Genomic DNA, 21,666 nt, shown 5'->3' with positions numbered 1-21,666 from the left:
AGCCCAGCCCATGAGGAGCCATTTCTAAGGTGGAAGACCTCAAAAAGAGCTGAACTGACACACACTTTCCACACAAACGTGTTAGGAATCACGCCCCCAACTCTGCCTTTGAAGAATATAGCCCAGCTCCTGCAGTGGCACACAGCACCACACATTGGCAGCAAATGCTAATGGGCTCCCCCATCCAAGTCCATTGGGAATTAATTAGACCTTTATAAAAAAACTGCTTTTATTCATTGAATTTCCCCTCTAATGCAGTTTTATTCATACACAAAAAAGCAGTAAGAAATGGCTGCAGGTGACTGAACGAAGAGCGTTTTACACATCATCAACAGAAGCCGCTCCAATTTGGGGGGGGAAGGGGACCCCAGACCACAAAACATTCAGATGTTAGAGAGAGATTCTAGGCACATGGCAAGAGAAAAACAAATGAACCTTGAGTGTATGCAGTAGCAGGGCCTTCTCAGTGCCTACTGAAACCTCTTAGCTACCAATTAATCACTAACAACTCGCTACTGTCCCTGTGGGGTATTCAAATACTCAATTGAAGAGGACAGTGGACCAACCCCTCACCCCAGCACACTTACAGATACTGTCTGGTACAGCAACCCCTTGATAGAAACCACCATTCCAAGCCAAAGTCCTGACCTGGGGTGTATGAGAGCTGGGGTTCACAAGGCCCAAAGATCAGCTCTGGTTCTTTCCTGCCTCTTCCCTCTGATATTATGTTCAAGGAGATCTCTAAAATCCATTTGCTTATTTCTTGCCCACACTCCAACTTACAGGCACTCTTTGTGCTGTAAAGAATCTAGCCTCAGAGAGCACTGTTTTCCTCTGATGGATTTAAAATCTAAGTCAGAGAGAGAAAGAGAGAGAGAGAAAGGAAATAAAGTAACAAACAGGTTCACAATATGGAGCCAGCATTCTGACCACATTCTCCAAGGAGTTGTGTTGCTTCACAGAACTGTCCTCTCTCCCAGCATGGCCACCAACCAGCTACAGGCAGGTTTTTGTTGAGGGAGCGTCCTCATTGCATTCCCAGAGTCCTCCAATCTCACCGTGGGAGCCCCGGCAGCCCCTACTTCAGAAGTGAGACTCCGTGCTTCGGTGCCCTGAAAGCTAGCGTGCATTCTGGTACCAAAACACACCAGCTGGACAGGAATCGGACATGATAAAGCTCTGAGCCTTCATTCTGAATAGCGCAAGGAGGAAGTTGAGAGACGTCATCTCTGGCACATTCCCAGCAGCCTAGCTCCAGCAGCCTGGCTCAACGTGCCTCTCCCCTCCGATTCCTGGCTCCATAAGGTGAGATTCAGCACTTTATGAGACAATTGAATAAAAAAAATATCCATCCTTCAGTTCTGTGGTGGGGGGGGTGGAGGTGCAGGAGGCATGCCGAATGGTGGCAAAGCCGGCACTCCCATCATGGTAACAAAATTAGAAGGGTCCATGGGGGGTGGGGGAGGGGGCGGGGCGTACATCATGCCCCCGGAGCCAGGCGGCGGCGGCGGCGGCGGCGGAGGCGGGGCCCCGGGCGGCAGCGGAGGCTGGACCCCTGGCGGCAAAGGGACCATGGAGGGGTTGCCTTGCATCTGCGGGCCCCCCATAGAAGCCGCCCCCCCCTGCTGCTGCCATGGCGGGATGGATCCGGTGCCAGCGCTCGTGGTGGTGGTGGTCGTCGAACCTGGGATTTAAAGAAGAGCAAGGTCACTTGAAAGGATCAGGAGTAAAACTCAGAGCAGCTGTGGGTAAGGGAAGTGTCAGCCTCGCTAAAGGGACTAGACTGTCATGGGATGATGGCTCGCCACATGCACATGGGGCTCTATTGGTCTTGGGAGTGTAGGGAGCATTCTCTGGTTTCAGTGTCAGGCCAAGGCAGCCATACGGAAAACTCTACATGAAAAGAGCTCTCTCCATCTCTGCTCTAGCAGAAATGCAGCTCCCAACAGCAGCGTAGGCAATCTAGCTGCAGTATCTCCCAGCCAATGGGCAGCAGACAGCAGCAATGGGGATGGAGAAGCTGTATTACCCCAGCTTCTGCAAACATCCTGCCGTGTTCCCACCTTCTCTACCCCTCCTTCTACACCCATGTGACTATATGGGTGGGTGGGGTAGCGTCCCTTTCTCGCACACATGCGGGATGGGGATAAAGGTAAGAGAATTGCTCTTACTCACTTTGCTGCCATGGCAAGGGAGTACTGGACGCCATACTGGTGCTGGGGGGTGGTGGTGGAGGCTGCTGCTGCTGCCATGGGGGAAGAGGACCAGAGGGAGGCGGGGGAGGCTGACCACTGGGCGGAGGGGGCGGCGGGGCCATCATACCCATCGGCGGCGGCATCATACCTGCAAGTGAGAGGGGCGGCCAATTAGGGGCTGGGCACTGAGGCGACACTGAAAGGTGACTTTAAGGATTTGACCCAAGACACTCACCTTTTCCTTGATGCAGGCGATAGACCCCAGAGGCCACAGGCGTATTTCCCAGGTACTGATCTTGAGGGAATGATAGACCGCAGCCTTAGTGCCAGTTAATGAAACTAAGAGATTCTCCCCATTTCCGCCCCCAACACTCCTAAAAGCCTATCCCAACTAACCAATAGCTCTGCCCACAGAGAAGAGCCCAGGCAGACACTGTAGCCCAGTGATACTCAGGCTGTGGCTCTTGACAGCCAAGCGGCTCTTTAATGTGTCAGCATAGGCTCTTGAACTGATATCAATCAAGATGTTTTTACTATATTAACTTAGCGCAAACTGATTAATCAACTGGTTAACTTATTTGCTGTGATGGGCATATATAAACACTGCATATTTCTCCTGTCATCATACTGCTATAGCTCATTTGGGTAATGCCCATCACTAACTTGGTTCCTCAATTTGGTCTACATATTACTGCCCGTAGTCTAAGCCACGATAAGCAGGTACATGCTTCTGCTGTGATACAGGAGGAAGCCATTAGTGGTGTCTAATGCGCCTAAGGAGCACTCCCCACATAGCCAAGCCCCAGCACCAGTCTGCACCCAAGCCAATGCCCCATACCCGCAGCGCCTTGGAATGTACTTACCCATGTGGTGCGGGCCTGGGTGACCTGGAGGATGTGGCCCTTGATTCATGGGTGGATGATGTGGCTGCATCCAGGGTGGCGGGCCATTAGGATTATGCTGCATTGGATGGCCACCATGACCACCCATGTTGGGCATTGGGTGGTGGAAGTTGTGAGGTCCACCTGGGCCCCCAGGTCCTCCATGCATCCCATGGTAGGGCCGGTTGTCAGATGGGCCAGAGTTCATCCATGGAGGACGGTTCTGGGAGGGGTGTGAAGAGGAAGAAAAAAAGAAGCTATTCAGACATGCCTTTAATTATAACCAAAGCGATCCTTCCATGTACTTCAGACAGGAGAAGGGGAACCCAACTATAACTGTTGTATTATGGGAACTACTGGACAGGACCAGACTTGGGGTCCATCTAGTTTGATGCCTGAGGCAGATGCTTCTGAGGATGGTGGAAGAAACTACACCCTAACCTGCCTGACATTACATCTCACCCAATTCTTACCAATCACAGATTGCAGTAAGTAGTCTCAGAGGTAGCCATTCTACTCTGTACTGTCAGAGAACAAATAAGCAGTCCTGTAGTACTTTAAAGAACAACCATATAATTTATTAGGTGATAAGCTTTTGCAGGACAGACCCACTTCTTCAGATCTGAAAAAGCCCGATAAGTTCTCCTTGACTCAGTTATCATTTAAACGATAAACTATTGAAGCAGCTAGATAGGACAGGATAGGCTGCCTGGGATCAGTACCAATATAAAAGGTGTGGAAACTGTCCTTGTAATGTATAAGATAGGTGTCCTAACTTTTTTCAATGTAGCTAACTTTTTGGCCTCAAAGTGACAGAAATGAGTTCCATGGGGTGCTGGGAAGTATTTTTTTTTGGTTCTGAGTTTTGTTTTCCCGACAAGAAAGTGTCTGTGCATACTGTGGGAAATTATTTCTTTTAGTTGATTCTTAAATTGCCACCTTTCAATTTCATGCAGTGTTGCTTCGTGCCTGTATCATGAGACAGGAAGAACAGTAACTAGTGATCTCCATTCTCTACATCGTTCATTTATAGAACTATGTTCTATGAACTATCCAGTTATTCTCCCCACGAGATTTTTCCAAGCTCCTCAACCCAGTTTGAGACATCCCAAACAAAACAAAAACAGGAGCTGGCAGCACAGACATTTATCAACCATTAAAAAAAAATTCTTAACACCACTGTAAAGCACCGAGACGCACACTGCAGTGCATGGGGGGCAGAGAAAAGGCCTAATCACTCACTGGAGGAGGTGGGTTGTTTCCTGGTCCCGAGGGTCTGGGCCCACTTGACAGAGGTGTACTGGTAGGTCCAGAGGAAGATCCCACAGATGATGGGACTGGAGCTTCTCCCAACTCTGCCATCAAGGACAAGTATTCTTTGTCCATGCGGGCTTTGTCCTGAGCAGACTGAGGGTCACCAGGCCTGGAAGCAAAAAGTCACATTCCACCAAATCAGTGCTTTTTAAATGCTCCCTTTAATTTTTATCCCATATGCGGGATGAGTTTTACAATATGCACCAGTATGAAGCTGTGTCAGGGTGGGGCCAAGAAGTTCAGTGCACAAGAAGCCCCAAGGTTGGAATGTGTGGGGTGGGATGTGAGGGCTCCAGCTGGGGTTGAAGGCTGTGGGATGGAGCCAGGCTTGAAATGCACAATACCGCAGTGCCAGGGCCACCTTCCCCTGGTGTGGCAGGTCTGGGGCTGGAAGAGAGGTGCCTCTAGCTATTGCAGGCCTGAGTGCCTGCACAGCCCCTGGTAGGCTGCCACAGGCCCAAACAGTTTAGAGCAGGGGTGAACAACATGTGGCCCGAGAGCCAGAATCTGGCCCACAGAGCTATTTCATTTAGCTCAGAGTCAGCAGCAGTACCATTCTGAAAGCCAGCTGGGTGGCTCTTTAAAGAAGCATTTGCGGCTCCCACTGCCAACCATTCCTCCACCGCCTCCCTGCCCTGTGGCACCGAAAGAACAGAACTCCATTTAGTTGGCTGTTAAACCAATTAAACTGAGTCCCATTATTTCAGTGTGACAGAACAGGGAGTTGCCCTTGCCGTGCTGTACGTGGGGGGAGGAAGGGGGAGCTGTGCAGCCTGGGGACGAAGGGGCTTGGGGCTATTTTGTGTTTGGCCCCCAGAACCTGTAAAAAATTGCCACGTGGCCTGCAATGTAAAAAGGCTGGCCACCTCTGGTTTAGAGGGAAACTGTTTTACAATCATTTTGAAATGGAGGTGCAGACCCCTTTAGAAATTAAACTCGTGGTCTGGAATCCCCTAGCACAGAAGTCAGACTGCAGAGAATTCAACCATGAATGTTGCATATGCTTGGCATTTGACACAATGAGAAAGGTCACTAACTGCAGGCTTCTATGGTAACAACAATCTGGGATATTGACCTACAGGTGGGAACATTTGCATACTTTGAGAGCTGAGTCTACAATGCAGGACACATTGATCCACAGCTATTTGGAGTGAGCTGTCACAATAAATGAATACAGAAAATGGGTATTATAGTTGGTTAGATGAATGCACTGATCCAGTCTCCAATAATCAGTGGCTGCTGTTTCAAGGAAGGCATGAGAAACCCTACAGTTAGATTATTCCATATCACAGGGAAACACTTGCTTCATCCCATTCAGAAGCTGATTTGGACCCCGCTTTTTAAGCACCATTAAGTATTGTATGGGATTCATTTCCAAGCCAAGATGTGCAAACTCCTGCTCCTTTTGTGGGTAACTGTGGTCTGATTTTCAAGTGCTTCTGTGCTGGATAATACATGATTCCTAGGACTATCAGGATGATCTGCTGCAATTAACTGCCAAGATACCCTTTTGGAAGGTTACAGCATTCCAACCACAAAGCCTACCTGGCTAACCAAATGATGAGTAAGTAGGCACAGCTCCCAGAAGTTTGCTTAAATAATCAGGCCTAGGAGATTTACCTCGAAAACTTGCAGTCAGAGGCAATGTGGCCAGCTCCTCCACATTTGGTACACACAGTGGTGTTTGTGACGTTGCGGGTTTCTGCACTTTGCCATGGCCGCAGGATCCTAAGGAAGAAGAGAGCAGAGTTAGATAAGCTTGACAATAGTGAAGCGGCAAACATATGCAGCTGCATTGACTCTGCTACCTCTAACAGGCAGGTACCTACCTGTTGTCATCTTCCCGCAGCGTCCCATTAAGCCGGGCCAACTCCCGTAGCTGCATCTTCCGCAGGTCATTCTGGTCCTCTGGTGTTTCGATGCCTTGCTTCAGGATATTCCGGATCTGGAAGAGATGGGAATGAGACATGCTGCTTTAGTGGTGTTAAACTCCAAGTCTTATCTGCCTTGGAGAAAAATCAGCTCTCAAACACAAATATACACTATTATTTGAATTCCAGCTTCTCTACAGGCCAACGATAAAACCAGCCCTCCCATTCCCATTCCTCCCCTATGTCCCACAGTACCACTTCTATGAAAAGAATGCTGAGACAATCTTTTTCCAAAGTGCCCAGGCAGATCTTTACTTCATCACCTTGCCTCTTTCTTATTATACCTTTTAGAATATACATCTGCCCATCCATTCTTGAGCCCATTTGTTCAAGAACACTTACATAAGTAAGGGTTAGGACCACCAAATTTGGAATGCAGCTCCCTCTAACTCAAAGCAAGGTGAGGGTTTGATAGTGCAAGGACAATGGTATATTCATGTAACGCCATTATTTCTTATCAAATGGAACAGAAGTGATCGCAAAAGAACAGTTGTACTCGGGCATGACCACTGGGGGGCAGCAGGTGTCACAGAGAGCAGCTGGGGTCCACCTCTCCCACCCCTCTAAGCAGCTAGATGACACCATCACCTCTTGCCTTGACCTTTCTCTCCTCTTAATTCCTTGCCCCAAGCCTCTGCACCACCCACATCTCCATCTGCGAGCCCCCCCTCAACCCCCAAACCAGACTCTTGCATTTCCCACACCTTCAGCCTTCTGCTCTGAAGGATGCAAGCATTGCCAGCTAAGTCTTCTAGTAAAAGAATAAAATATGCAGAAAGAGAGGCTAGCAATCAATTACAGTGCAGGAGGCAAGCTAGGGGTCAAGTGTCCACCATAGCTTAGACTGACTTCAAAAATTTGCAGTTTGATCCTTGTGAGCTTTGCATATATACCTGTTCCACAGCCTTCTTCACATTCTCCATGGTGTTGGCAGTAACCAGAGCATGGAGAGGCTCATCTTCTCCAGGTAGCATCTGGCCATCTTTTCGGCCCACCTTCCCTTCCTTAACTGACCCCTTGCCCCGGATCATGATCTTCGCATTGCACTCCTTCTCAATATTCTTCAGGGTATTTCCTCTGTAGAATAAGTGGTTTCATTATTCCCATGCCAACTGGGAGAATTTGCTACTTCACACTACAACTATCCCTGCCACAGGTACATTTCCTCATATGAGGTCAGTTTTACTCCAAACAATAAACAGCCTATTTAGAGCACACTTCTAGGTATGGCTACTCAAACTATTACTGCAGCATAGCTACAGAGGTGCTGCATTAGCACTGCAGTACTGTCACTGCCTCATGCTGGTATAAATATTCTTCTGTTGGCACAAGTAAACCACCTTCCCAAAATACAACAGGTAGGTCTTCCATTGGTCAAGGGCCATCTACAACTGGGTTTGGTCACCGTAGCCACATCTCTCAGGGGTATGGATTTTTCCACACAGACATCCAGCTACACTGGTGAAAACTCCCAGAGCTGATCCAGCCCCAGGACAATGTGAAGCTCAAAAACACATGAGAACTATGCTTTCACTGGAAATGCAGCAAACACACTCGTATGTCAAACATATGACCAAGGAAGTTGTATCAGAAGATAACACAGCAACTAGACTGTTTCAATGTCAGGAAGCCCTAGATAAAGATGCAGGGGGCTTGCAGGGTGTGGGCTAGAACTGGCATTACTTCCAGGCAACCAGAATGCTGCAAGACACTAAAGCTACTTTGAATTTTTGCCCTTTAACATCCCACAGTGCAACGTTTTCCTGGAGGATTTTGCAAAGTGAAAATAACGGTTCCATAGTCAGGGTTGCTAACCTGCGGCTCTGGAGCCGCACACAGCTTAAGGAGTCATTTGCAGCTCCCAACACCTCTGCAGCTCCCCGCCCTGCTGCCAGCAGGAGGGGACTCAGCTGGGTCCTGCATTGTCCTATCTCGGGCCCTCGGGACTAGCGAGAGGACTCATGGGCGGTTTGTCCGCTATGTTGGGTGAGGTATTTGGGCAGGTATGGGGCTGAGAGGGGTAAGCCTGGGGATGGAGGGGACAGGCTTGGGGCTCAGAGGGGTCAAAGGGTTCCAGAAAATTCTGGAGCTTAAAAGGGTTCCATGGCCAAATAAAATTGGGAAACACTGCCATAGTGAATTCAGCCTGGCTCTTAAAGTCGCATGCTTCTAAACCATTTTAAAGGCTGCCGATTCCTCATTTGTCTTGATGTTACATTAGACTTCATGTGCTGTTTCCAGGACCATCTCTCAAGCATAAACTAATAAGCAAGTACTGTCTGCTCCTGTCAATATCTTGACTTCAAATATGATCACCTCTGAACTGCCCTCTTTTCAGAGAAGCAGCAGCTCACCTGGGTCCAATCAAAAGCCCCACAAAGTTAATCTCAGGATATTCATCTTGTGGGATCATCACCTTATCGCTCACTCGGGTCGCTGGAGGTCTGAAAGTATCAAGAAGTAAACATCAAATCATGCATCTAGCTAGTCAACAAATATATCAAGAAGAAACATGAGCGGGCCAAGATCAGAATATTCCCCATTTCAGAATGCAGTGGAAGTGCAGTGAAACATAATGGCTATGCAGATCCAAAGAGCTACTTACACAGCAGCACTTGTGAAAGGGACATTGTGACCATCTATATAAGGGCACATTCAATCTTGGATTTTGGGGCAAGATAAAACCTAAAGAATGACAGTGCAAACACCTATAACATCTGGCAGGGCCTCCTTCCTTCACTTACTTGTAATCAGCTGGTGGCTTGAAATCCGGGTTGAGAGCCACCATCTCTGTGATGAGGTTATGTCTCTCCTCTTCCAGCTTTTTGCGGGTGCGAAACTCACGGGTGTTCAGACGCTTTCCCTCGCTATTGTAAATGGGCTCAGGGGAAGGGGACCTGCAGAAAACACTCCTGGTTATACATCCTGTGGTGAAAACCAAGGGGCCACTTACAAGTACAGCTTCTCCTAACCCCCAGCATAATTTAGGCAAATCAGAGATAAATGTGCTATTAAGACCACAGGAAAGGAAGGTGTAAATTCATTCATGCCTGTCTTACTGCTATGTGAAGAAGAAGGTTGCAGCAAAAAACTATATGCCATGAGGAAAGGGAAAATGTAACTATGGGGGATAGCAAGGCTGTAACCAGCTGTATTGACAGCAACTCTGCCATGAGCATGCTCAAGTTTTTTTAAAGGGGGAAGGTGGAGAGAGTTAATTCGCACAGAGAACAAACTTTCCAGCTTCACTAGCCGGTGCAGCTATGAGTTTGGAGAGACTCCTAATGAAGGAGGTAATGCAGGTTAAACGTGGACTTTTAACACCATAAAAGAGTAATAAAAGAGATTAGACTTTAATCAAAGGTGACTAATCCTGCTGGCAACACCCATTAAATCTAGTTCACTGCCCCAACGTAGAGACGGTCATGGCTTCTGTCCTGGCTTTTCCATCATTGTGCTGGCAGCTTCAAGGCCGACTCACAACCTGTTTTCTGTGTTAAGGCTTAGAGGCTGGGTCAAACCGCCTTTTCTTGGTCCGCAGTCTGGACCTATAAACCTCTACGGAGGGCCCTGTTTTCTCCACAGGGTTTAGGTGCCCAGACAGCAGAATGGTTTGTTTTAACAGCAAAATATTATAAAGCTAAAATAAAAGTCAGTTTGATTTACTACTGCTGTGTTTGTGGTAAGAAAAAAGTCACACTCTTAGAAATTTGATTAAGTTATGGACCTTTTTAATACATGAAGGAAAATTTAGGATTAGCTGCAAGAAGGGAAGAGATTACCTGGATCATGTTATTAAAAAGACATCCCAGAAGTAATAAGAAACCTACACCCTTGTTTTAGGTTAAGAGAAATTTTCTAGCTGATTAGAGCAAGGATTAAAATCAGTTGATCCCACTGTCTTCTCAGCCTAAAGTGAACCATCAACACATGGAATAAAATGTCACGTTTGATCAGGACTAACCATGTCTAAATTACACCTCCATTTCTAGGACTTGAATAAATGTAACAGTCCAATAACAGAAAGAGAAATACAAAAATACAAGCTATTACCCACCCAGCTTGTTTTTACTAAGCATCTGAAAATAGTTAGCTAGTTTAGAAACACATTTTAAAGAATTCAAAAAACAAAACAATTATTAAATGGCTTTACTTTGAGATTACACCTTCAGAAATTAATGCTAAAACCCAGTCATTTCATGCATTTGATTCTGTTCAAGTGCTGAGAAGCAATTAAGAATTATACTCATCTGTTACTGAACCAGAAACTCCAATGAGTTGTTTTTTATAAACCAATATCAGGTTAGATATTTGACAGATCAGAAAACTGTGGTTTTGGACTTTTGCTAAACAGATCATTAAAAATATTAAAGGCTGTTACAACAATGCCTCACCTTCACAGGAAAAAAAATATTAAGATATCGATAACTCTTCCCTCATCAGTTTGGGTTATTGTTCACATAATAAATGCTAATCTGTTAGTCAAATTAAGACCAACTGAACCATCTCAATCTTAAAAACCAACCACAAGGGACAGACCTTTACTTCTATTCCCACCTGACAAAAAGATTTTAAAAAGCCACTTTGAGGTTTAATAGTAACCTGTAATAATGGTCAAAAAGACACTATAACGTTGTGCCCTGTAATATAAAAAGTACAATGGGACTGCAAGATGTGTGCTAAGGAAAACTAGAGCATTACTACATGGAAATAAGGCATAACAATTTGACCCCTACCAGAGCTAACAGATGCAGAAGTGAATGCTTTATCATGACACCATCTCACTGATGTACTATACCTTCAGCTGGGTAGAATTCAAGCCAAAGAAGTTTTCACTCCCATTTTAAAAGCAAAACTACTTCAGTTGTGCTCAGTGTTAACATAAATTCTAGGTGGAAGACTGGGAGTGGGGTGAGGTTACTCCACTCCAGTAAACAAACCATACTCTCCTACTCCCCACTAACAACCAAATTACAAAGTGGTTAAATGCTGTTTAATTTGCAGAATGTCACTGAAGCCCAACTTAGCCACAGCTGTCCAAACACCTACTGCAACATTTTCACTTCAATAAGTACATAAACATGAAGTTACCCCACCCACTCTGAGTTCCCAGATTTCCCCAATGCTGTACAATAGCTAGTAGCAAAGAAATTGGTTAGAAAACTCATTTGGCTTTTAAAAAAACATCCTCAACCATCAAGCAGAAAGTTCTGCAATATAAGCTGATCAGAGTTTATGTCCAGGCTGCTCAAATTCAAAGATTAAAAAAATTTTTTAAACAAAATAGTGTTTTAGAGCTTGCGAGATGAACCTGTGAGAAAGACTTCTAGATACTGGACATGTGCACAAGTCAGACCCTGAAAAAGTACGTTAATTGACTAGCTTAGTTTCCCTTAAAACAAGTCAGGTTAATTAAACCTACAAGCTTAGAAAAACACAAACAACCATCTACCCTTATTACCCCTTTCCCTGTGGTTTTTGCACAGCTAGAATTGATTCCATTCCATCTTCCCTAACAGAAAAACCCCAGCTCTCCTCCACATCACTGAAGTCATCTGACTAGGGCAGGATTTTATTGAACTGTCACATTACGATGCCACCAAAAAAGTGTATTGAAAAAAAGTTAAAAGTGTTACTGTCAGCTGGTTAAAACTGTTTCCCAACCTGTCCTCTGGGTTAGGGGGGATGCCCAGGTCTCCTGTGCGCAGTTTACGAGTCAGGTCTTCAATCTGCAGTTGCACTGGAAGAAACCAGGTTAGGAAAGAAGAAAGGATGGAAAAAAGATATTGTTACCAAAAAACATCTCAAATCTTAACATCAAAGCATGAACGGGAGACTTTGCAATGGACGACTGATATTGTGATTAACTGAAGACGACCCCCACAATGTTATGTCAGCCAGCTAAGTTCAGCGGGAATCCAGAAAGGCCCACATTGATCTTATTTACATCTAGCTACCGTTCTTTAAAAAAAGATTATTAAATTAGAAATCAATGTGCTTATTTGAAATGGGGTTAGCAGAAAGAACTGTCTGATCGCAGACTACAACCAGCAAGCCAAAACTCTTTCTGACCTGCTATAACTGGCATTTGATCCAGGCCTATCGCCTTTAAGCAATTTCATTGTAATACTGCTACTAGATTACTTTCCAGAACAGTGTAACATTTAAAAAAAGTGTGTCTTGATTATTTCAAAGCCAATTAAAAAAATGTGACTTAAATTAATACTGCTGAAGTCAGACATACCAGTTTAGAAAAGGTCTCATTTCTTCTACTAAGGCAAAAGCAAATGGGCCATGCTTTTGACCAGGTCATTATTCTCAAGAAAGCTTGTTAAGGTAAATGAAAAAAACAAACATACAATACCATATTGGACAGAAATTACATGCTCTGTACCATACTCGCTAACCCATACCGTACGTAGATTCGCAAAGGCTTGTTGCTATTACAAACCACAATATAAGTCAAGAGTCAGTGTTCCTTTTCAGAGAGTAAATTACTGAAATGTACAAGCATCTAAAGCTTGACTCAATTCTTAGCATTTGAGGCTGTACAAAAGAATCAAAAATCTTTGAAAGCTAAGCAATGTAATTTGCTTAATTTCTGGAGAAACCAACCATCACATGGTGGAAAGGGGAGCTAATTTGGCCACGCTATTTCTTCTCACTGTCCCACACCGCCTTTTTAAACAAATTTTAGTGTTACATTTGCTTCTTACCTTAGCATAGACTGAGAATTCTGAACTGCAGCAATTTCACACTACTGAAAATAGTTTTATACTAGTTCAAATTTATGATGTTGAAGATGACCACAAAGAACAAGAACTTTGCTTTGTGTGTGCAATATGTCCTGCACTTCTAACTCCCCTCAATCCAGTCTCTGAGAAACTGGGACACTCACTGCCTTTATCTACCAATCATTTCCCTTCTTTAAACTGTCTTCAAGCAATCCTAGCTCTCCCTAACCCACAAATCCCACTTCTCTCCTCCTCAATCCCATGTCTTCCTCTTCCAAACATGCATCCTGAGGTTTAAGTTATGTACACTTTAAAACTCTTTGGGGCACGATTCATGTCTTAGGTTTGTTGCTGATACAACACATACGCACGGGGCTTTATGTACTTAAAACAGCAACTTTAGAAAACCTGGAAGCAAAAATACTCATGTCTAAATTACCCTCTATCAAGCACTAGCTGTCAATGCAGCTTTTCCTTTAAATATCAGCTGTTTGTTTTGTGATTAAATTCATCTTTACATTTCTCTCTAGAGAAGATCTGATACAGAAAGTGACAGACTCAAGGGCAAACCCCACACTGTCTAGAAACTGACCTAGCAACCTTGCCAATAAGCCATTTAACAGACTTAAGTAGTAACCACAGCCAGCTCTCAACACAGCTGTGGATGGACAAGGAGACCAGTTAGAAAGCAAATCAAAATTCTCAGTGGTTATGCAGAAGAAAGAAACCAAAAATTGTTTTCAACCCCAAGCAGATGAACTGGATCACACTGTCTTGTGAAGAAAAATTTGCTTTATGTAAAATGCAAGGACCTGAATTATGTGTGACAATGCAAAGTCTCAGACACATCAGAAGGATTTTTTTTGCCCATTTTCACCCTCCTGGCTTACATTTGGTAGTTCATGAAAAGTGAATTTAGCAGCACTGTTTACAATTGAAGGCAAAGTTAATGTTAAACCTTGTAGTTACAAACCAAGTTAAAAAACATTCTTATTCCAAAACTGGAATCACACAGTCAAAGACAAAATGTTAAACCTTTGAAATTCCATTTTCACAATTAACATTTCAAACCCCTTCATGCCCACAGAACTAAGCAGTATCCCTTTCCCAGCAGTTTGTGTACATGTGAATACCAAGCTCATTAAGCAGAGCTCTAACTAGAAGAGATACTGAAGGTTTAGCTTTCTTACCACAAAGAGAAAAGCAGTTTCTCAATTTCCCTGACAGCAAACCAACAAGAGCAATATCACACTGAACACAAAAAAAACGAACTTTTACAAGTAATTTTTTAAAAAATTAAGCATTCTAAAAGCAAGTTGCAGACTACTATAAAGGGGATTTCTGGTGTATGGCTGTGCTGTGAAAGATACACCTGCTTCCCACATAATACAGCAAGAAAAGGGACTTGGCAGTGTTCTCCACTGGAGAGATAATCCTAGAAGTCTCCACTAACTGTAATGAAATTATGAGTACATGTCAAAAGTAAGGGCTAATACACCTAGAGAAAGGACCACCTCACCCCTACAAAAAAAATTTTTAGCCATTTCATTTTCACCTGCCTGTGGAGAACATTACTCCTGTCACAAGTAGGACAAGGGAGCTGCAACAGTGCATGACTGAGCAAAAATGTGACAAAACTGTTGATTTGAAGTTATGGAATAAGTCCATAATACAGTGAAGTCTAGAAAAAAATACAGTGAACTTTCAAAACACTCAGCACTCAGAAATAGGATCACAACAGACTGCAGATCAGATGGAAAAAGGGAAGAACGTGTATTTACCTATATAAGCTCTCTCTTGCTCACGAGTGAGTCCAGGCGGGATAACAGTGGGCATTCCTGGGATGACAGTCTTCTGTTCCATGGTGTCTTGGTTCCATCTGCTTCTCTTCCGCTTCTTATTAGGGAAATCTAAGGGCAAGCATCTCTCTTTAGGCAAGCTTTGTAGATACTCCTTCACACATACAGCTTGATAGAATACACACATCTTACATAAGCAATTTTAGCAACAACACTGAGCACACAGAACTCACTTAAGTATGAAATAGAGACAAGGCTACCTATACTACTTCAATACCAAGTCTCTCACAGGGATATGAAGAGGTAGCACATTTGACTAGAATAGAATTTTGCTTCAATCTGGACTTGCCATTTGACTTTGAGCAAATCACTTCATCTCTGTGCCTATTTCCCCTCCCACTCTTTGTCAATTTAGCCTTTAAGCTCTTACTGATATGTTTGCACAGCACTTCACACTGGGGGGATGCTCTTTCTATTAAGAACACTGGATACTACTACAGTAAGTCAAAGTCAATATCATTAAGGAAGCATTTACATCAGGAAAAGGTCCCACTTTAAGATTTATTTATTGTCTGCAAATCAGCAAGGGAGAGAACCGGCAGCTGCCATTCAAAAGAATAGTAGTATTAACTATGACATCATGTCTCTGGATAAAGCTAGTCCACCACCACAAAATATCAAGCCGCTTCAAGATAACATCTCCAAAATAAAATAAAAACAACACTCTCCAATCCAACTATTTTTGTAGTCATTTCTGCCACCATTTTTAAAAGGAATACTGCAGTTCTGATCTCCCTCAGCAAAGCAACATGGCTGCCTCCCACAGCACCATTTCACACTCAGCCTACTGCTACACAATACAAGATCCCTTAAGGTAACTGTGAACATTCTAAGGACAGTTACACTGATGAGTTTCCTCTAGGAGTAGTGTAGGGAATTACAGCTCCACTTCTTTTAATGGATATCGAAATGACATTTCAGACAAGTACAATCAAAAGAGCATTTTATGATTTAAACAGAAATTTTCAAAATAAGATCTTTTCTAGAAAACTTTGTAAGTTTAACAGGATTAACTATACCTAATCATCTCACCAAAAAGGGAGCACAGAAAAAACAGGAAGTTAAAAAACAAAGCTGCCTTTACCCCCATTTCTTCCCAACCCGAGTCCTCCATTTTGGCTGCATGAGTATCTGCTAACTCCTACAACCACCACCCAGTTCTCTCTCTCAAGAATACTCACTACTGGCTATCCAGTGCCTTAGGACTGCTTTGTATCCAAGGATGCCACTGATCAGCATATGCCCACGTGTAACCTTGAACCCTCATTTAAGTTACCAAACCACAAGTCTGTTTTCATTCCCTTCTTACCACAACCTGTCCTCCTGCCCTCTTTCCAACCACCTTCCTAACCAAAAATCGCAATCCTCAGGTAAGAAGAATGTTCTCTTTTTCATCTCCTCCCTCAGGAAAGAGCTACACCTGGAAACAGCGCCCCCCCCACCCCGTTTCCCGATATCTGGCTAACACTTCTTCCTGGTCTCATTTCCTTCCTCTCCTAGGCTAATCTCTACTACTACTTAAACCCTCGAACTCGGAGTGGAGCATAAATCATCTACAAGGCTCCTCCACTTCACTCTGTCTTGGAACAAAACTAGCTACTCCTAATATACACTCATCCCACCGAACGCGCTATTTGCCACAAACCATTTCTTCTTCCAGGAAAAAACAACATCCTCACTTACTCCCAGTCTCAAGGGTTTCTTTTCCCACCACAAACACCCCCAGTCTCAGAACCATTTCCCATCCCATGAACCCTTAAACACTGAGTTCACCCCACTCCACTTTCTACCCAGTCCCACAAGTGCCAGAGTTATAAGCATCCTTAAGTTTCAGCTCCTTCAACCCCCACCCCCGTCGATCGCTTTTTCTGTTCAGTGGAACGACCTCCAAACTGGTCTCTTCAGCCTATGCTACCAACTAACCTGATGAGTCCCAAGCCAGCTGCGCCCGCACAGTTTATCCCCCCGCCCCCACTGCAGTCCCTTAGCTTACACACCACTCCCGCGCACCCCTCCATTCCCCCCTTACACGCCCCCATTATTGCCCGGCTGCTCCACACCCAACACCCGATTCAACCGCAGTCTCCCCCTAGCCCCACTCTCGCCGTGACCCTTCCCCTCCGAGCCCCCCTCTGCCCTGCCCCTCACCGTGGTTACTGCCCCCTCCCGGGCCGCTCTCATCCTTCTGCGGTTGTTGTTGCTGCTGCTGTTGCGGCGGCGGCGGCGGGGGCTGCTGCTGCTCGTGGCCCTGCGGGGGCGGCGGCGGAGACGGGTACCGGTACTGCCCGTATTGAGGGGGGGGCTGAGGCCCCCCAGCCTGGGGTGGCTGTTGCTGCTGCTGCTGCGGCGGAGGTGGCGGGGGTGGCGGCGGAGGCGGCTGCGGCTGCTGCGGCGGGGGCTGAGGCTGGGGCGGCGGAGGGGGTGGGGGAGGAGGAGGCGGAGGCGGCGGCAGCGCGGCGAAGGGATACGCAGCAGCCGCCATAGGGCCCAGTAAGGCGGCTTGAGCCTGGCCTGGGCCCGGAGGTGGTGGAGGAGGGGGACCTGGAAGGACCAGTCCCGGTGGGCCCGGCGGAGGCATCGGGTACCCCTGCTTCCCCGGTGGTGGGGGTGGATGGAGCTTCCCTAACGGCGTGGCGTTGGCTCCCGTCGCCGCCATTAGAGTCTCCTCAGCGCAGCGGTCGCCTTTCGCGAACCTTCCAGCCTTTACACCTCACAAAGCTACTCGAAAGCTATTGGCCGCGGAGATGTCAGTCATGAGCGCGCGTCCTTCAATTGGCAGCGCCTTACGTCCGTTGGCTGTCCGCGGTGATCCATTGGCTGAGCCGCACCAGTGAAGGGCAGCCATTGGACGCGAGGGGACGAGCGGTGGAGGTAGCGCACATAGGTCAGATTAGATGTCACTCTTTAGTGAATTGCGGTGGGAATGGTTGAGAGGCAGGACGGGTGAGGGAAAGACAAGCTCTGATTGGTTGACTTCTCACTTAAGGTGCGGTACGTGCTGTATTGCACGGTGGGCGGGAGCGTAGTTGTAAAGACATTTGGATGTAAAGACGGAGGGCGGGTACTCGGACCGGCGAGCTAAATCGGGATTGGTTGGGAGGGGTGTCTTGCCACATTCACCGCCCGCCTTAGAGGTTTTGGAAAGGTCGTTAGAAGACCCCGTATTGTGCGGGGGCGGTTGGTAGTGACGTTAATGCGGAGGCTCGCTCTCATTGGGCAGCATGACGCGCAGACGTTTATGATTGGTGAATGAGGTCTTTCATTCAACGGCGCTTTTTCTTATTGGTGAGTGACAAGGTGGGAACGCGCCATGGTGCCGAGCGGTGGCCACGCCCTAGTGAACGTGGTGTCTGTGGTTGGTACTTTCCGCACGTCAGGGGTCCAAAAGGCACATGGCCGCCCAGCTCCCTCTTGACCCGGCAGGGAGCCGCAGGGGCTCCTGAGAGGACGGCGCGGCGGGTTGTCCTCTCTCGTTACATCAGTAGCTTAGCTGGGAGGGAACCTTCCTGGCCTGTGGCGACCTCCAGGCTTGGGCCTCTGGGTAGGCACCCCTCCCCCAGGCGGGGTTGGTGGTGGACCTCGGGCCATGGCAGATCATGGTGCCAGGCCTCCTCCCCTCGCCTTACTGCTGGGTCGTGGGTACTATGTGGTGCTGGGTATTCTTCACCTTCCCCCAACCCCGTTTCTGGCCCCTTCCTGCTACAGGGCTACCTTTCACTTGTTGGCAGGGGAAACGTTGTTATATTCTGTACTCATAGAAACATTGTTTTGTAAATGAATGCTTACTGATGTTCCCATGAGGTTCAATATTGTATTTAGGATTGTTAGTGAATCCTCCTCAGTTTTCTCATGAAATTCAGCATTGTTTTGTTACTGAAATCCTGTTCATGTTCTATACGACTGAATAACTCTACCTCCCTGTAACTTACATTCTGTTAATCTATTGGTACTTTACCTCCTGATTAATAGGGAATTATCAGAGCGGAATGTTATATGAGCAGTAGGAATTCAGTTTGAGCTGGAGGAATGGATAAAGGGCGTATGAGAAACTCTCCCCTGGTTTGTTGGGAGGGGCGGGTGAACAGAGGAGGAGAGAGGTATAAGTATTGCTCACTTCTTGTTGCAAGGTGCTCAGGCTTTGAGGAGAGATCCCCCTGCGCCTTACTTGGCATGCCAAATAAAGATTCTTCTTCCACTCTCGGTGTGTTATTGGGCCAGTGTTGCATACCGGGCACGAACTGCCACTGTGCCACCTTAAGAAGGAGGCAACAGTTTTGGCGTCCCTGGGTGGGCACTCTAAATTAAAGCCTTGCCCGGCTTGCCTCGTGGCGGAAGATGGCGTCCGACTTCCAGCGTGTGCACCGGTAATTTTACCGGGGGAACTCGGCGTTCGGATTCCACAGCCCCTGCCAGGGACGACACAACAGTGCAACGCAGCAATGTGGAAGAGAGGGAGGAAACAGAGGGTGGAGCGGCGAGAGCCAGACCTCTGAAACTGAAATTAGAGGGTGGAGCGGCGAGAGCCGGACCTTTGGACAGGTAAGACCCAGTCCCTTTTTATGAAAGGGACTTCCAGGACGCCGGATGGCCAATACAGGGTTGGGGCGATAGGCTGTAATAAGGATGGGACTAGGTCAAAGTAGCCCCAAGGATAATACTCCCTTGGGTTGTGTTTTGAAACACTGGAAAATTATAGGGGGGGACCCTATGACGAAATCTAGATTAAGAAGACTGTGCACAGTAGAGTGGCCACAATATATCTTAGAGGGACAAGAGCGGTGGCCACCAGAGGGATCCCTAAATTATAACACCATATTGCAGGTGCTTTTGTTTTTACAACGTACCGGTAAATGGGAAGAACATATGTATGGCCAATGTTTTGAATATCTTAGAAATAGACAAGACCTGCAGGAAATGTGTGGATTATCATGTGCAGTACAACCAGCTGTAAATAAGCCTAATGTAAACTGTCACCAGGACCCACCTTCGGCTTCTACACCCACACCCCCTCCATACAGGGAAAGGGTTTCCCATGATTTGGGGATAGCCCCCTCAGTTGAACTGTATCTATTAGTGACTGAAACAGTGGTTGACAGACTGGGAGCTGCGGATCGGCAGGCTACTACTATGCAGGTGTATTCCCATGTGCCCTTTAATCCGCTCGATTTGGCAACTTTTAAAGCCCAAGCCGGGGAGTTTTCCACGGATCCTAGCCGCTTTATTTCAGTTTTCAAAGGGTGTTTAGCCAGTCACAAGCCTGATTGGAATGACCGTCAGGTCCTAATGAGAACCCTGTTGTCTGAAGTGGAGCATAATTAAGTTGTAACAAAAGCCAGGGAGGAAGCAAGAAAAAGGCATGAACTTGGCAGGAGTGAAAAAACGCGATTTGTCAAATCCCTGAGCCCAGCAATAGGAAACAACTGCGTGCCTTTTTGGGAACGGCAGGATTTTGCAGATTATGGATACCTGATTTTTGGGGTACTGGTTAAACCTCTGTACAAGTGTGTTAAAGAAAGTAACAGAGACTTGTTCTGTTTTAAAAAAAGAGGCTCAACATGCATTTAAAGCTTTAAAATTGCATTTAATGGAAGCTCCAGCCCTAGGTCTACCAGATATTACTAAACCATTTCAGCTGTATGTGCATGAAAGGAAGGGAGTGGCTCTTGGAATATTAGCTCACCAAAGCGGGGATGGGGATGTAACTAGAGGTAATGCCCGGGCGGACCGAGAGGCCAAACGGGTAGCGAACACAGAGGGTATTGCTCTTGTGCCTCTGACCCCCACCCTCCCAGATCCCCATGAAAAGCCAGAATACTCTGCCCAAGAACAGCAGTTGGCTGAGCAGTTACAGCTGAACCTGCGAGAAGGATGGTATGTAAGTGAAAAAGGACAAGTGTTGCTTCCTGGACCTTTAAGGCCAACGGTTATGAGTTTTCATCAAGGAACGCATGCAGGTCAGGAGGCCCTGGTCCAATTATTAGAAAAGTACTTTATAGGAGATGGAATAAGAAATGAAGCCAGACAGGTGGTTGGAGACTGTATGGTATGTCAGAAAAATAATCCCTGAGCAGGAAGACCAGTGGTACCCTCCCCACTACCATCAGCCCCGGGACTGGGACTCGTGTGGCAAACTGACTTTACTGAACTACCTCGCGCCAGTGAGTTTTGGTACCTCCTGGTACTTGTGGACCGCTTCACAGGATGGATAGAGGCATTTCCGTGTAGAAATTGTACGGCCAGCACAGTTACCGCTAAAATCTTAAAGGAGATAGTCCCCCGGTTCGGAGTACCAGAATGGATTGAATCAGACCGAGGAACCCATTTCGCAGCTCGATGTGTGGAGAAAATAGCAGATGGACTCAAGATCCCATGGAAATACCACACTCCATATAGACCACAAGCCAGCGGAGTGGTGGAAAGAGGGAATCAGACTTTGAAAAGACATTTGTCAAAATTGTGCCAGGAAGCTCAGCTTAAGTGGCCAGAGGCCCTCCCCTTAGCCCTTTTGAGGACCCAGATACTGCCCAAAGGGAGGTTAGGATTAAGCCCATTCAAAATCTTTTATGGGCGACCATGGCCAATGAATGGGGTGCCTGGTACAGGTATAGAATGGGGAATAGGGGAGGGGTTTTTAAAGAAATATTTGCTGCTGCTGTTGTCTGTTATGTCTTCTATTCACAGGTTTGTTTGTGACAACCAGCCCATTCCATTGGACCAACCCCTTCACGATATTCAGCCAGGAGACAGCGTGT

At 46.4% G+C, this 21,666-nt stretch overlaps 1 protein-coding gene across 7 annotated transcripts; it reads right to left on the bottom strand.

Moving 5' to 3' along the window:
- Window positions 1–241: 241 nt before the first annotated feature.
- On the bottom strand, window positions 242–17,708 carry SF1 (splicing factor 1). 7 transcript variants are annotated; one of them, XM_075005520.1, is made up of 13 exons: window positions 17,063–17,708; window positions 14,837–14,965; window positions 11,986–12,061; window positions 9,066–9,218; window positions 8,676–8,765; window positions 7,215–7,398; window positions 6,220–6,335; window positions 6,011–6,118; window positions 4,319–4,499; window positions 3,059–3,299; window positions 2,431–2,490; window positions 2,172–2,343; window positions 242–1,684 (listed from the first exon to the last, which is right to left on the bottom strand). In XM_075005520.1, exons 1-13 carry the CDS (start codon window positions 17,568–17,570, stop codon window positions 1,438–1,440), a joined length of 2,265 nt encoding a protein of 754 aa, XP_074861621.1. In that variant the 5' UTR covers window positions 17,571–17,708; the 3' UTR covers window positions 242–1,437. The 7 variants fall into 7 exon arrangements, with proteins under 7 accessions (XP_074861621.1, XP_074861620.1, XP_074861622.1 ...); XM_075005519.1 differs by having other exon boundaries at window positions 2,176–2,343; XM_075005521.1 differs by having other exon boundaries at window positions 2,176–2,343; window positions 2,431–2,485.
- Window positions 17,709–21,666: the final 3,958 nt, after the last annotated feature.

The sequence above is a fragment of the Carettochelys insculpta genome, chromosome 11, assembly GCF_033958435.1.
Source record: "Carettochelys insculpta isolate YL-2023 chromosome 11, ASM3395843v1, whole genome shotgun sequence".
In the NCBI taxonomy this organism is placed as follows: domain Eukaryota; kingdom Metazoa; phylum Chordata; order Testudines; family Carettochelyidae; genus Carettochelys; species Carettochelys insculpta.
This window is presented reverse-complemented; position numbering and strand designations above follow the sequence as displayed.

Coding starts and splice junctions, on each gene's coding strand:
- SF1 (XM_075005519.1), bottom strand. CDS start 17,570: ATGGCGGCGACGGGAGCCAACGCCACGCCGTTAGGGAAGCTCCATCCA. Junction 9,219..11,985: donor CCCCCTAACCCAGAGGACAG/GTTGGGAAACAG, acceptor TGTTTTCTGCAG/GTCCCCTTCCCCTGAGCCCA. Junction 2,344..2,430: donor TCGCCTGCATCAAGGAAAAG/GTGAGTGTCTTG, acceptor TCTCACTTGCAG/GTATGATGCCGCCGCCGATG.